The sequence below is a fragment of the Varanus komodoensis genome, unplaced genomic scaffold (assembly GCF_004798865.1).
Source record: "Varanus komodoensis strain SLA01 unplaced genomic scaffold, ASM479886v1 scaffold12, whole genome shotgun sequence".
NCBI classification, from domain to species: Eukaryota; Metazoa; Chordata; class Lepidosauria; order Squamata; family Varanidae; genus Varanus; species Varanus komodoensis.
The window spans coordinates 27,537,218-27,549,274 of record NW_025335349.1 but is presented as its reverse complement, the minus strand read 5'-3'; the positions used below and the strand labels follow the sequence as shown (position 1 = coordinate 27,549,274).

The following is a 12,057-nucleotide window of genomic DNA, read 5'->3' as shown; positions in this document are numbered from 1 at the left end:
TGCCTTGGAGGGGGAGTGTGCCTTGAAAGGGGGTGCTGGGAAAGGGGGGAGAGGCTCAGGCTTTGGTGTCCAATCATCACCTTCCATCAGCTTCCTTCCATCCTGCTCCCTGGTACATTAAGGACAAGTCTCAGCAGTAAATGCCAGGCCACAGGCCTTCTCTTTCTGTGGCATTTTTGCCACTGCTGCTACTGCTTGGGCTGCCCAGGGCCTTTTGCCCACGCCTTCTCCTTACACAGAATGGTATGGAAGCAGCTTCAGCAGAGATACAGAAGCACAGTGTCCATGTTAAGTTACCAGTTCGTGCAAGTGGAATCTCTGTTTGCAATCCCCAGCCAAGCAATGGTGTCTCGCAGCTTCCGGGATTCCTGAGCCTTTGAGGTGGGTCTTGCCATTAAGAATCAGCCATCTCTAAGCATTCCATTCATCAACCCCATCATTTTTGTCCTGGGAGAATCTACACTCAATCCCATTCCATTTGTTCGGGATTGTTGTTGCAATGTGCAGCTCCCTGCACCCTGTCCCAGCTGAGGCTGGAAGTGGATCCCATCGTCCTTTGGTGCCTGAGCACTGTTTGTGCACTGGAAAATCCCTGACAGCCTCCGCAAGTTGCAGTCTGCTTGCAGACATAACTTGATCCTCCTTGCATTGTCCCCAGGATATTGTCTGGAAGAATGAAGGGGAGGGAGGGAGATACACACGATGCACCTGATCATCTCTTAGGCTCATTGGAGGTACATTGCAAAACAACCAACCCACCATTGGAGGGCTTCTTGCCAAGATGGGCAGTTGCGTCGTGCGAAGTCAGGCCCTCTCTCGTAGCACCACTTCCCCCCACCCATCACCCCACTGAAGTCACTTCCCTGAAATGGTTCCACAAGTTTAGCACTCAGAAGCAAATGCAATGCATAAAAGAACTGTGATATAATCAATTAGAAGAATATATTGGAATATAATGGCAGGAATAGTTTGAGAAGGACAGTTTGGATTGTGCAAAGTACAAAGCTCTAGTGTGGGTCTGCCCTGGTTTTTCACACTCATCCCCTTCCCAAATAATCCTCTTGATATCAGAGGTTCTCCTCCATTTTTTATTTCTGCATGTTTCTATCTGTTAATGTAACAACAGCAGCCAGTAAGGACTTTTGCTCGACTGTGTTTGTCCACAACATTTGGTTTAGGAGATTTTCTAAAACTAACAAACATGTTTGCATCGTTGTTATCCAGAGCATTATTTTCCTCAGTATTTGCATATAATCTGTTATATACAAATGCATACTGTCTGTGTGTATGTTGGAAACTGGGGCAGAGGTTGTATGTGAAGAATGCAAACATGAGGAATAAATTGATAGGCGCTCTTGGCTTGAAGCTGATTCTTGAGGAAACCTGCAGTTTTTGAGGCTTGACCAAAGTAAAGCTGTTGTTACATGTGAAACCCCTTTGCCTAGCCCACTATTCTGGGCTTTTACTACAAAAAGGGTTTTTTAAAATCCCCTATATCCTCATATAGCAAGGAAGCAGAGCAGGAACACAGGGGAACACAGCTCCGGTACTGTTTTCACAGCAGAAACAATGAGGTCATCGGCCAAAACAATATCTGTCAGTGTTGCAAGTGAATGGGGAGTTGGAGAACAGATCTGGCCTGGCCCAAGATCCTTTTATTCAGTAGGCGAAGTTCAGGCAGGTTACCCAGGGAATGTACGAGAATTGCCCAAACATTCTTATAACTTAAATAGAAATACAGTACATCTCAGCACAGTGTGGGAGACTGTGATCAGGGGACCTGTTTATCCAGGCTGTCCAAGAGCTGTTGATCAGTGACTCCAAAGCCTAGCTCTTCCTTCTGATGGTTCTCCATCTTTAAGGGACTGGCGGCCTTTCTGTGAAGGACAGTCGCCTGGGCAGGTGCAAATTTGAACATCAGGGCTGATGTGAACCCAGCCCAGCAATCTATACACACAGCCTTTGGATCAACACAGCTGCCTGAATTTTTGAACTTCTTTTGGAGTGGGGACTATGGATCTCTTTGGAATATGTCTGCTGGGAATATCTGCAGTTCTTGAAATTCAGTGTTCATTTACCATGACCCCACTGTAATAATTTGGTTTACATCAGCTTTCCCTGGCCTTGTTTCCCCAAGGTGTTTTTGATATCAGTTCACATCCACCCCAGCCAGGATGGCCAAAGGTCAGAATGCTGGGAGTTGTAGTCCAAAATTTTTAAGGATATCAGGTTGGGAAAGGATGGTTTACATCAAGCCTCTCTATGCTGTGCCCAGAGAAACATAAAGGCCCATTTCGCATGGATTAGAGTCTCCCAAGTGCATGTACCCTTTGAGTGTTGCAGGGAGGGGCATGAATTACGGTTCATGGAGGCAGCAAATACTGAAAGTGCATAGTCCCAGGGAGCGCGCCGTTCCTGTTTGGTGGGCTGCATTTCACATGACATGCGATGAGTTGTGCAGCTCCAGCTTATGCCTGCAGTCCTGAAGTCTGAGATTGCTTTTGTGCATGGCTTCAGGCACCTCTTCCTGGGTGGCCTTTGTGAACCTGAATTCGATGTGATTTGCATGCTTAGGACTTGAAATGTCAGCTTCTGTTCTCCAAATTATGTGAGAATCCATCTCCTGCCCTCCAAGTTTGGAGCTTGGGGTACTGAAGCAAAGACATATGACTGGGATGATGATGATGATGATGATGATGATGATGATGATGATGATATGATAAAATACTGCAGCAAGAGAATGGTGCTGGCCGCTGTCGCATCTTAATGTGTTAAATTTACTTATTGACAATGGAAAGGAGGACTCACTGGGAAGATGCCAGTGTGAGCCAGATGGCCACTGTGGTTATTAAAATAATGCAGGCAGAGAAACCTCCAGGAAAAGAACTATTATGAAATTTACAAGCCTGGTGAAGCTCATATAGCAAAGAAATCTGCATTTTTAAAGAGCATATTTGTCATTTAAAAAATACCAGTGGGTTTGATTCTCTGATATTTAATCTTCATTTTCCCATCTATCCTTAGGTTCAACTAATCCACTATAACCATGAGTTATATACAAATGTTACAGAAGCCGCAAAAAGTCCCAATGGCTTGGTGGTAGTTTCTATATTTATGAAAGTAAGTATAGTACAATTTCATCCGTGCAAAGTCCTGTTCCCTTCAGATAATCTTAAGAAATAAGGAGCATTAGCAGCTGCCAGTTTCTGAATCCTAGAAGCCTTCATGGCTGGCTGCTCACAGTGTGGGGGAAAACTGAAAGGAATCAGTGGGGCTAGCCCCTCCGTGTCAAACTCTAGCATTACAGAAATCCATCTTCATCTTTTTAAAACGACCTCAAGCTTATTATTGATATAGTGCCTGTGCTTTTAGAATAGTCATTGCTTTTGTTATCTCATCATAATTCTCTACCCAGCCCAAACACACACACACACACACACCACCACCACCACAAACACACTTTAAGAAATGGGTTTAAAATTGTTTACTTAGTCTGCACTGTCAAAGTGTTAATTCTTGCAGGGGAGGTGCACATTGTGAAGGTAAATAAGCACTGCATTCCCGTAGCACTGCCCCAGCTGCTTTTCTCCCATGTGGGCTCTCAGAGTTGTGCTGGCTGCAGCAAGGGGGAAAGTGACTGGGAGGAGATGTGGTGAAAACGTGCTGGCTGCTGCAGCTGGCGTCTGGAACCATTCTCCTGCCAGTGGAGAGGTGCCACTTCTGAAATGGGGCTTCCATTTCCTCCCTTGCCCTAGAAGTTTGGGGGCTCCTCTGAAACAGATTTGGAAGACACTAAAGAGGACAACAGAGGGGAGGGGAGGGCACCAAAGTCCCATTCCATGAGCGAAATCACAGAAGAACGGTGGAAGGAGGACTCTGGGATCTAAGCCTTGAGCATCAGCTTTTAGGTCCAAAAACACCATCGGCTGGAGCTGAGCCTTCACATCTCAGGCAATGAATGAAACAGCTGGATGTTTTGTTCCACAAGCACTTCCTTCTTTTATAAGTTCCTTTTACATCAGTGCATACTGTAGGATCATGTGATGCTTTGATCTGTCAGCTAATCCATCTTTGCCCTCCTCCTCTAATAGTTGGGGACGTTGTTCCTTTGAATTAGAAAAGCTCTGGAGGCAAGCATATGAGAGCTTTTCCCCACAACAACAGAAAATAGCCCAGTAAGAAGTTTCTCCATCCCTCACTGGTCAGCACTCAGGATCATAGGATATGAGCAGAACTAAGTGGTATGAAAGTTAATAATGAATCATTCTCCAAATACCACTCAGTTCCGGTCCTGCTCTTCTACAAGTATCAATTTCCTCAAAAGAAAGAAAAGAGCATGGAAGCACAGAAGGGCAGGAGTTGCTGCTTCATGAATTTTGCAGGCTTTCTAAACGCAGAATGCAGTCGTGTACAGAAATACTCCTAGAAACTACTGCTTATATCTTTCTCATGCAGCCCAAACCCAAAAGCCAGAATGTCAAGTGCTGACTAATTCCCACACAAAATTTCCTCTCAGCAGCAGATGATGCCTCGAATCGTGACCACAACATGAAGATTTCTCCAAGTGTCAATGTATACAGAGGCAGTGACTACAGTTCACAAAACAGCTGAAGAAACAGAAGGCAAAGTACAAAGCTCAGCCTATGTCAGAGTATCTGAAAGAACTTCAAAGCACAGTCACAGTGATGAAAGCCCAGACCTGAAAGGGCTGCCGATGCTGTTCTTTTAAAAGAGTGCTTTAAGGCCACGTGTGCTGCAGGGTATTCTCCACATCAGGACTGGAAGAAGGCAGGAGTGGTAGCTCTGTAGCTTGCTTGCAATGAGGCAGGAACAAATGTGTAGAAACCTGGAGCAGAGTAGGGGCACGCTTCTAAATGTTTCAGCCATAAATGACCCTCCGTCCACAGGATACCTAAGGAAAACAGCAGCATAGACAAGTTTCCACCACAAGATGTACACTGATGTGCATCCAACCTGTGGAGAACCACTGGGGCAGACGTGGTCTTAGGTTCAAGTGACATACATGGGTGTGGGTGTGGGTGTGTCTGTGTGAGGATATTTGAGTGAGTCAGCAGCGTGCTCATTCAGGAAGCCCAATCCCAGCAAGGCATGCAGCATCCATAGAGAACACGTGAAATCCTCCTTATTTTCCACACAACTGATGCAGTGAATCAGGTACTGCGCGCAGCCTGTCCTGTGGATCAAAGAGAACTTTTCTCAGACAGAAGTAGATTCACAATTAGTAGTAGTCACCTTTTCTTTTTAAAAGAGCCAAAGCATCTTACAACAAAATTGTTGGCATATACAAAATTTAAAACAGCTAAAAACAATTTCCATTTAAAATATTAAAACATTTTTTAAAAAAACAGCAACAAAGACATCACAAACTATGCTGCTCCCCATATTTTGAGGGTCATTCTGAAAGAGAAAATGAGAATGGCCAAATACCAAGGCAGACTGCAGCCTGGGCAGACAAGCTTCGTTCCTTTCCATGCCACTTTGTGTAGGGCCTTCTTGTTCCAGCCGCCCCTCAGTTAAACACAACAGCAGCCATTTCACTGGACAGCAGCGCTTTTCCCCTAGACTTTTCTCCTCCCAACAAATATATGCACTTTCTCAAAGTAAGAAATCTCTGCTGACTAGTTTTTGACAATGAACTCATTCCTTTACAGGTATCTGAATCATCAAATCCATTTCTAAATCGTATGCTCAACAGAGACACCATAACAAGAATAACATATAAAAGTAAGTTTGTTTGTTTGTTTGTTTTGCTCTGCATGGAAATAGCTACAGAATCGTATTGGGGAGATTATTCAGTAGGCGCCCCTTGTGTTGTGAGGAATGCCTAATGGACAATGGCTGTGGGTGGAGCTCAGGAGTTGCCCTGAAGCAATTGGCCCGTGCGAGATCATGGGATATGCCCAGCCATTTCCAGATGGAAGAATTAAGAAAGCATCTATTTCATTTATCTCAATACTATTAACATGTTTTTCAGCCCAAGCCTTTGAAAGTAGCCATCAATAATTAAAACCACAATCAAAACATTATGGGTTACAGTGCAAGAGAAACTAGAGCTAAAGTAACTGTGCTTTTTAAAAATATGCAAGGTACCACTCATGGGATAAGCACTGGGATGCCCATGTGAATTCAGTATATAATTTCCAGGTCCATAATTGCCTTGAGACTTCTCAAAAGCACTTTGGTGTCACAAAGTGCCCATGATCCTAAATATCAGCTGCACCCCATGGCTCAGTGCAGACATGATGCCACAGCCACTAACGGCTCTTGCAACCCCTTCCTTGTCCCCTTTCTTGCACAAGTTCCTTCTGCGTCTGAGTTGTCTCAACCCCAGTCTCCCATGATGTTAAACCTGCCAAACTGTAGTTAGCACCATGCTTCCTTAGCATGAGCTTACAGCAGGATTTGAAATGGTATTCATGAGGATTATGGAGACTCATTTCACCCATAATTTGCCAGTTCGGGTGTCCTGATAAACGATGGCTAGCAAAAACCAGGAACTCAGGTGGAAAGGGCGCGTACCCACTGGTGGGCTCCTGATAAGCAAGGCAGAAGCTATCAGTGAAGTTTAAGCACATCGGGGTTCTCAGGCCAACATCACATTGTATGCCTTTTGTCCCCACATGGATTTTTGTATGTATTTCTGTGTATATTTTCCCAAATATGTTATTTATTAATTGTTTGCTGTTTACAAAACTATGGATGCTGTTGATGTCCTATTGGATACCAAACTTATTTATATTATGTTATGTTTTTATATGGTCTTTTTTCTTATTGTACACTGTTCAGACAGCCTTATGGCTGATTGAATGGTATATAAAAGCTATTAATTAATAAAACGGTGACCTCAACTAATTTCTCACCCATGCCTAAAATAATTGAATGTGGGAGAAAATGAAACTGACAGACTGACCCATACTTAGCTGTAATACATAGACACATAATGTGTGATTCCCCCTAATAGAAACTAGATTATGTATCTGGCTTTCATTCATGCCAAATAAGCAACTTTTGATTCTCCTGAGTGTGTTCATTGACTGTAAAGTGCATATTCCATCTGATTTGATGGTGGAAGAAAAGAATTTGCAAAAGGTCTGAGCCAAAGGTTGAAATGGGAAATGTGTGACCAAGTTAATAGAATTAGAACATCAGCATTAGAATGCAGTCAAACATGGGTTGTCAAAGATAGTGTCTTTCTGTAGAACAACTATTGATTAGAAGCCTTTTCTGGACAAAAAAGGCAATGCAAAATAAAAAATATTGAAAGTAATTTTACAGTTGTCTTGGATGACAGATTATAGTGTCATTGCTAGAAAAATTAATTTTGTTTCCTGTATTAGAAGGGGTTCTGTGGTGATTTTAAACAGCTGGCTTTCAAGACCTTGAACTTAAAAACTTCCATTTCTACAGTCAGTGTTTACTTTCAGTTCTAGGGAAATCAGAAGTGTCATTCACTTAATAATTACGGCTGGAGCAAAGAGTGTGAAATAGCTTCCATTAAAAAAAGCTAATACATTAATTAAAGCAATGGTTTTAAAAGCATCACAAGAGATACTATACAGAAGATGGATCAGGAAAATTCTGATAGTGTAGTGCCCTCTCAGAATGTCAATGTCGACGTTAGATGAGCGTCTCATTATTTTGCAAGCATTTCCACATTAACTCTAGCACCCCCACATCCAAAAGAAAAAAAGTGAATGCATTAAAATTGCAATGAAAGTAGTAGTAACTGTAATGATCATTCTAAAGAATTATTGCTTTAATATTCAGCTTTTTAAAAGCCAGCAACTGAGGGCCCTTAAGATTCTGAGTTTATCTTTTTAAGTATCTTTGTTTTATTTCCAAGAGCAACACATTCGGTCTTATATGAACTAACACATTTCAGCTAAAGCTAATGTTTTAGGGCCTCTTTGCATATTGGATGTTTATGCACACAGTTAAAATACATGCATGCATATCGTACAAGCATAATTTTTCAAGGACTCACAATTGGTTGTCTCTCCCACTTGAGTGGCAAACCACAGTTTGCTGCCTGATTATGTTTGAAAAGGTCCTGAGTTTACAGTGGGATGTGCAACTGTGAGGGTGGGAGGTGGGGGTCTGAAGGGCATTTTCATCCCCTGGACCACCACCTAACAAGGGCCACGGTGTGCATGTTGCTGTATGGCTCGCCACAGAACTTGGCAGCAAAGCACAACGGACAGCCAAAGGGGACAAACTCGGGTTGTTTCAAGCTTAATGGGGTGCTTTTAGCACTCTGTAGTTCTAAAACCAGTGAGAACAAAACAATCTACTACTGAGTTTGAATTTGATGGGCCACGTGTTTTTCTCCCTGGTTTGCAGTCCAGGGAAATACTGCTGTACTTCCAATTTAGGCTCCATCAAAAGGCCTGGGTCTGAGTATTGTGAAACTACCCATGGTTTCATAGACTTTGCAGAAAAATGAATTAAAGTCCACAGATCCTATGTAGTTTACAGTTGCTCTTATTATATTGCACTTATATCCTGCTTGTCTCCTCTTGGGAGGAGCCTGAAGTGGCTTACATTTTATTCCTACAGTAACGACTCAGTTGGGCTGAGAGTCTGTGACTGGCCCAAGTTACCCAGGAAGCTTCATGGGTGAGTGGGGTGCAGAACCCAGGTCTTCCAGGTCCCCAGGCTGACACTCAAACAAACATGACGCCCTGGCTCTCTCATTCTATATCACAGATAGGACAGGTGCAGGGGGCTATGAAAGCCATTGAGTCCAATCTCCTGCAGGACACCAATTTATACCATCCAGTCACCAGAGGTAGCTTGCCTACATTACCCCAGTTGCTGAGGAGCTTGGGCAGGAGGAGGTCTTCCACCCATCCTGCTTGAGGGATTCTGTGGGCAGCTGGTTTACCACCCTCTGAATGGGATGCTGGACCATTGTTCTGATTCCGCGTGGCTTTCCCTGTGTTCTTACATTCTGGCCCAGATAATGGAAGTGGTGAAGGAGAAATAGGGGATGCCGGGTCCACTTGCCCCCAGGCTCTCTGCCTGTCAAGCAAGCTAGTGAGGAGAAAGACAATGAAAAGCAAAGCAGCTGGTGACCTTGGCAGTGAGAAGGTGAACTCTCTGGGGGCCATTGAGGGTGTGTTGCCTGAAGACCCCCAGAGACTCTGTGCATACCTCTGTGTAGCAGGCATTCCAGTTTAGGTGTGATAGTTATATCTACCCCTTATGGGCACATACTTCGGTTATTTGGCTTTTAAAGTCAACATAGTTCACAATTATCAGAAAAAGCATGATTACCTGCAACTGCGTTGTTCCTTAATAAGATGTATCCATTCCTGCACTGTGTAAGAAGGAAAGAAAGGTTATGATAGGACTGCATAATGCTTTGCACAATAGCTGAGGGAATGCCTCTCACAGTGATACTAAATTTAAAGCCTAAGATGTACACGTTTCTTTATAGTGCATTGTATTTTGGAATTCGAAAGGGCCAAAGCTATCCCGCAGGTTGAGGCACTAATATCTGGTATGCTGGTACACACATCAGAGAGCTGAAAATGTTTTGGGGACGCATGTGCCACGCATGACCTCCTGAACTGCTTTAACTATCAGAACTTTGGTCTTCGCAAATGTACTGATATTTCTCAGTTTAAGAGCTATCAAAGTATTTTAAGCTGTGTGTTTTCAGGAAAAAAATCTGCTTACTTACAAATATGCAAATGCATACTTAAATGCACATATTTGCAAGCTTTCCAATTGTTTTAAATTGAAGTTTGCTATGTACACTGGATGAGGTAAAATTGAGAGTGAACATAGGTGAATGTAACACAGAGCAGAAACAGACTTATTTGTCCATCCTGACAAAATTTGGAAATTCACAAAATCAGTAATACTCAAAATCTTGATTTAGACAGTCAGTATTTGCCTTCAAAATTGGAATTTTGCCTGATTTAGATTACTTCTTGCTTCTACATGATAGTACCTTGAATGAATCCAAAATGTACTAGAACATTACACGGAAATGCAGGAAGACCAAGTGTGCATGATACTGTAACTCTCCCTACTCTTGTTTTAATATGTGGCATGAATCTCGTGGACTTCATTAGGAGTGAGTTTCCACATGGCTTTCTCCGTGCTGTTGGCAGTAACGTTGGCAGGAAAGCAGTAACATGCAGTCACGAGGGTGAGGTATCTTGGGCTACAAGTAGCCACTTAGTCACCTGATGAGATTATCTCCTTTCTTTCTGGAGCAACTTCATCAAAATTTTCCCCGCACCTTTCCAGTGATGTATAAATGTGTTCATTCACTTGCTATGTTGCAGTCCAGCAAGGCTGCTTGTAGCCTTCAGGCTCAGAGGATGATGGGCATCCTGTGCAGGGTGGGAGGATCACTGTGAGTAGAATTCCCATTCATCATGGACAGAGACTAACATTTCCGCCCGCTCTGCAAGCAACTAGGGCCACCGTCCTGGTTGTCTAGCTGCAGCACTATGACCAGGAGTGGAGGAGACTGGGGCTCTGCCAGAATATGTCCTGTCTTGGCGGCAGCAGTCTCCTGCCTTTCCTGCCTCTCAAATGTCCCCAAAACCTCTTCACCCATAAGGCGTTTAGGACCTTGGAGAAGCAGCCAGCACAGCTGCCAGGGGTGAGGGAAGGTCCCTGCAAGCATTGATCTTCAGCTCCAAAGTTGGACCTGTTTCCCAGCCTCAGAGGTGGAGATCAGAATGATCCTGTGGCCATCCACAGGATCACTCTGTCCACCATATTACTCTTTATATTGCTGCCAGCCTAATGCCCTCCTGATGTTTTGGACTACAACTGCCAGCATTTTGCACCAATGGCTATGCTGGCTTGGGCTCATGGGAGCTGGAATCCAAAGCATCTGGCAAACTCAAGTTGGGCAAGGCCTCTGTAAGATGATCTAACATTTAATAGTTACACAAATTAAAAGTTTTACTGATCTTGCTGGATTATGTTTTAAGTCTATTACTAGAATGTACAGGCTAACATTATTATCAGTAAGTAGGAATTAGTAGTACAATAAGTATCTACCAAATGCAAAAGATGATGAGTAGACATATACAATTTGGAAGGGAAAAAGTCATCTGTGTAAAAATAAATATAACTGTAATAAAATATAAACATTGTGAAAGGAATTCACTGGTTTAGAAATTGCCCTAACAGTAAAAAGAATCAAATAATCAATGCAAGTTGCTTCTAAGAATATATTTATAAGCAGATTATAAACAAGCATTGTGGGTCACAGGAGAAATACAGAGGATATATTCATGCAATCAAATGACTTTGAATATTAAGACTCATTAAAGAGGGAACACAAAGGTATCTTTTTATGCCCTGATCAAAGTTGGCAAGCAGAACTGTTTCTGCAAGTGAATCTGTTTTGTAAAGCTGTGCATGTAGTCAAAGTCACTACCATTATAAGGCTGCAATGCCTTGTTGCCTAGCATTTCTCTGGCATTTGACCAGTCCAAAAAGAGATCTGGGGACTCGTAAAGCTTGCTTCTACATGCAAGACCAGTTCTAAAAGCCCCAAATTGCCAAGCTCAGATCCAGAAGCCCCTTAAACCCCTGCTAGCTGTGATCCAATGCAGGAGTGGGCAAAGAGAACCCACCTCTTTCTTGCCTGTGCCTTCACTGCCACCAAATTAAGAAGTGGTGGTGTGCTTGGGTGTTGGAGACCTGGGGGATTCCTCCAGGCCCTTGGATTTGCATGGCATTTCTTCAGACTTCTGTGTGGGTGATTTTTCCCAAGAAATTCCTAGTCCAGACAGAGTGGAGCTTGGAGAGCTCCTCCATCTGCCTAAACATCAGAGTTTCCCATGGCTTTCAGCTCATTGTCTTGTCCATTTTCTACCCTTTATGGGCATTCATATTCTGGATCGCCTTTTGGAAAGTTGGAACCTTGCATTCCATCTGATTTGAACCTGCATTTAATATCTGCATTGTGACAACCCTTGAAAACCCCATCACTGACTTCCAAATTAAAATATACAAAGCACAGTCATTTTACACTTAAAGTCCTGTGGAGGTATTGGCAGA

At 43.2% G+C, this 12,057-nt stretch overlaps 1 protein-coding gene across 1 annotated transcript in view; it reads left to right on the top strand.

Moving 5' to 3' along the window:
- Positions 1 to 12,057, top strand: part of CA10 (carbonic anhydrase 10) — a 346,588-nt gene that overhangs the window by 314,808 nt on the left and 19,723 nt on the right. The window contains exons 5-6 of the mRNA XM_044421652.1: positions 3,025 to 3,120; positions 5,673 to 5,745. Coding sequence (XP_044277587.1) covers positions 3,025 to 3,120; positions 5,673 to 5,745 — 169 coding nt within the window. The remainder of the gene's footprint in view (positions 1 to 3,024; positions 3,121 to 5,672; positions 5,746 to 12,057) is intronic.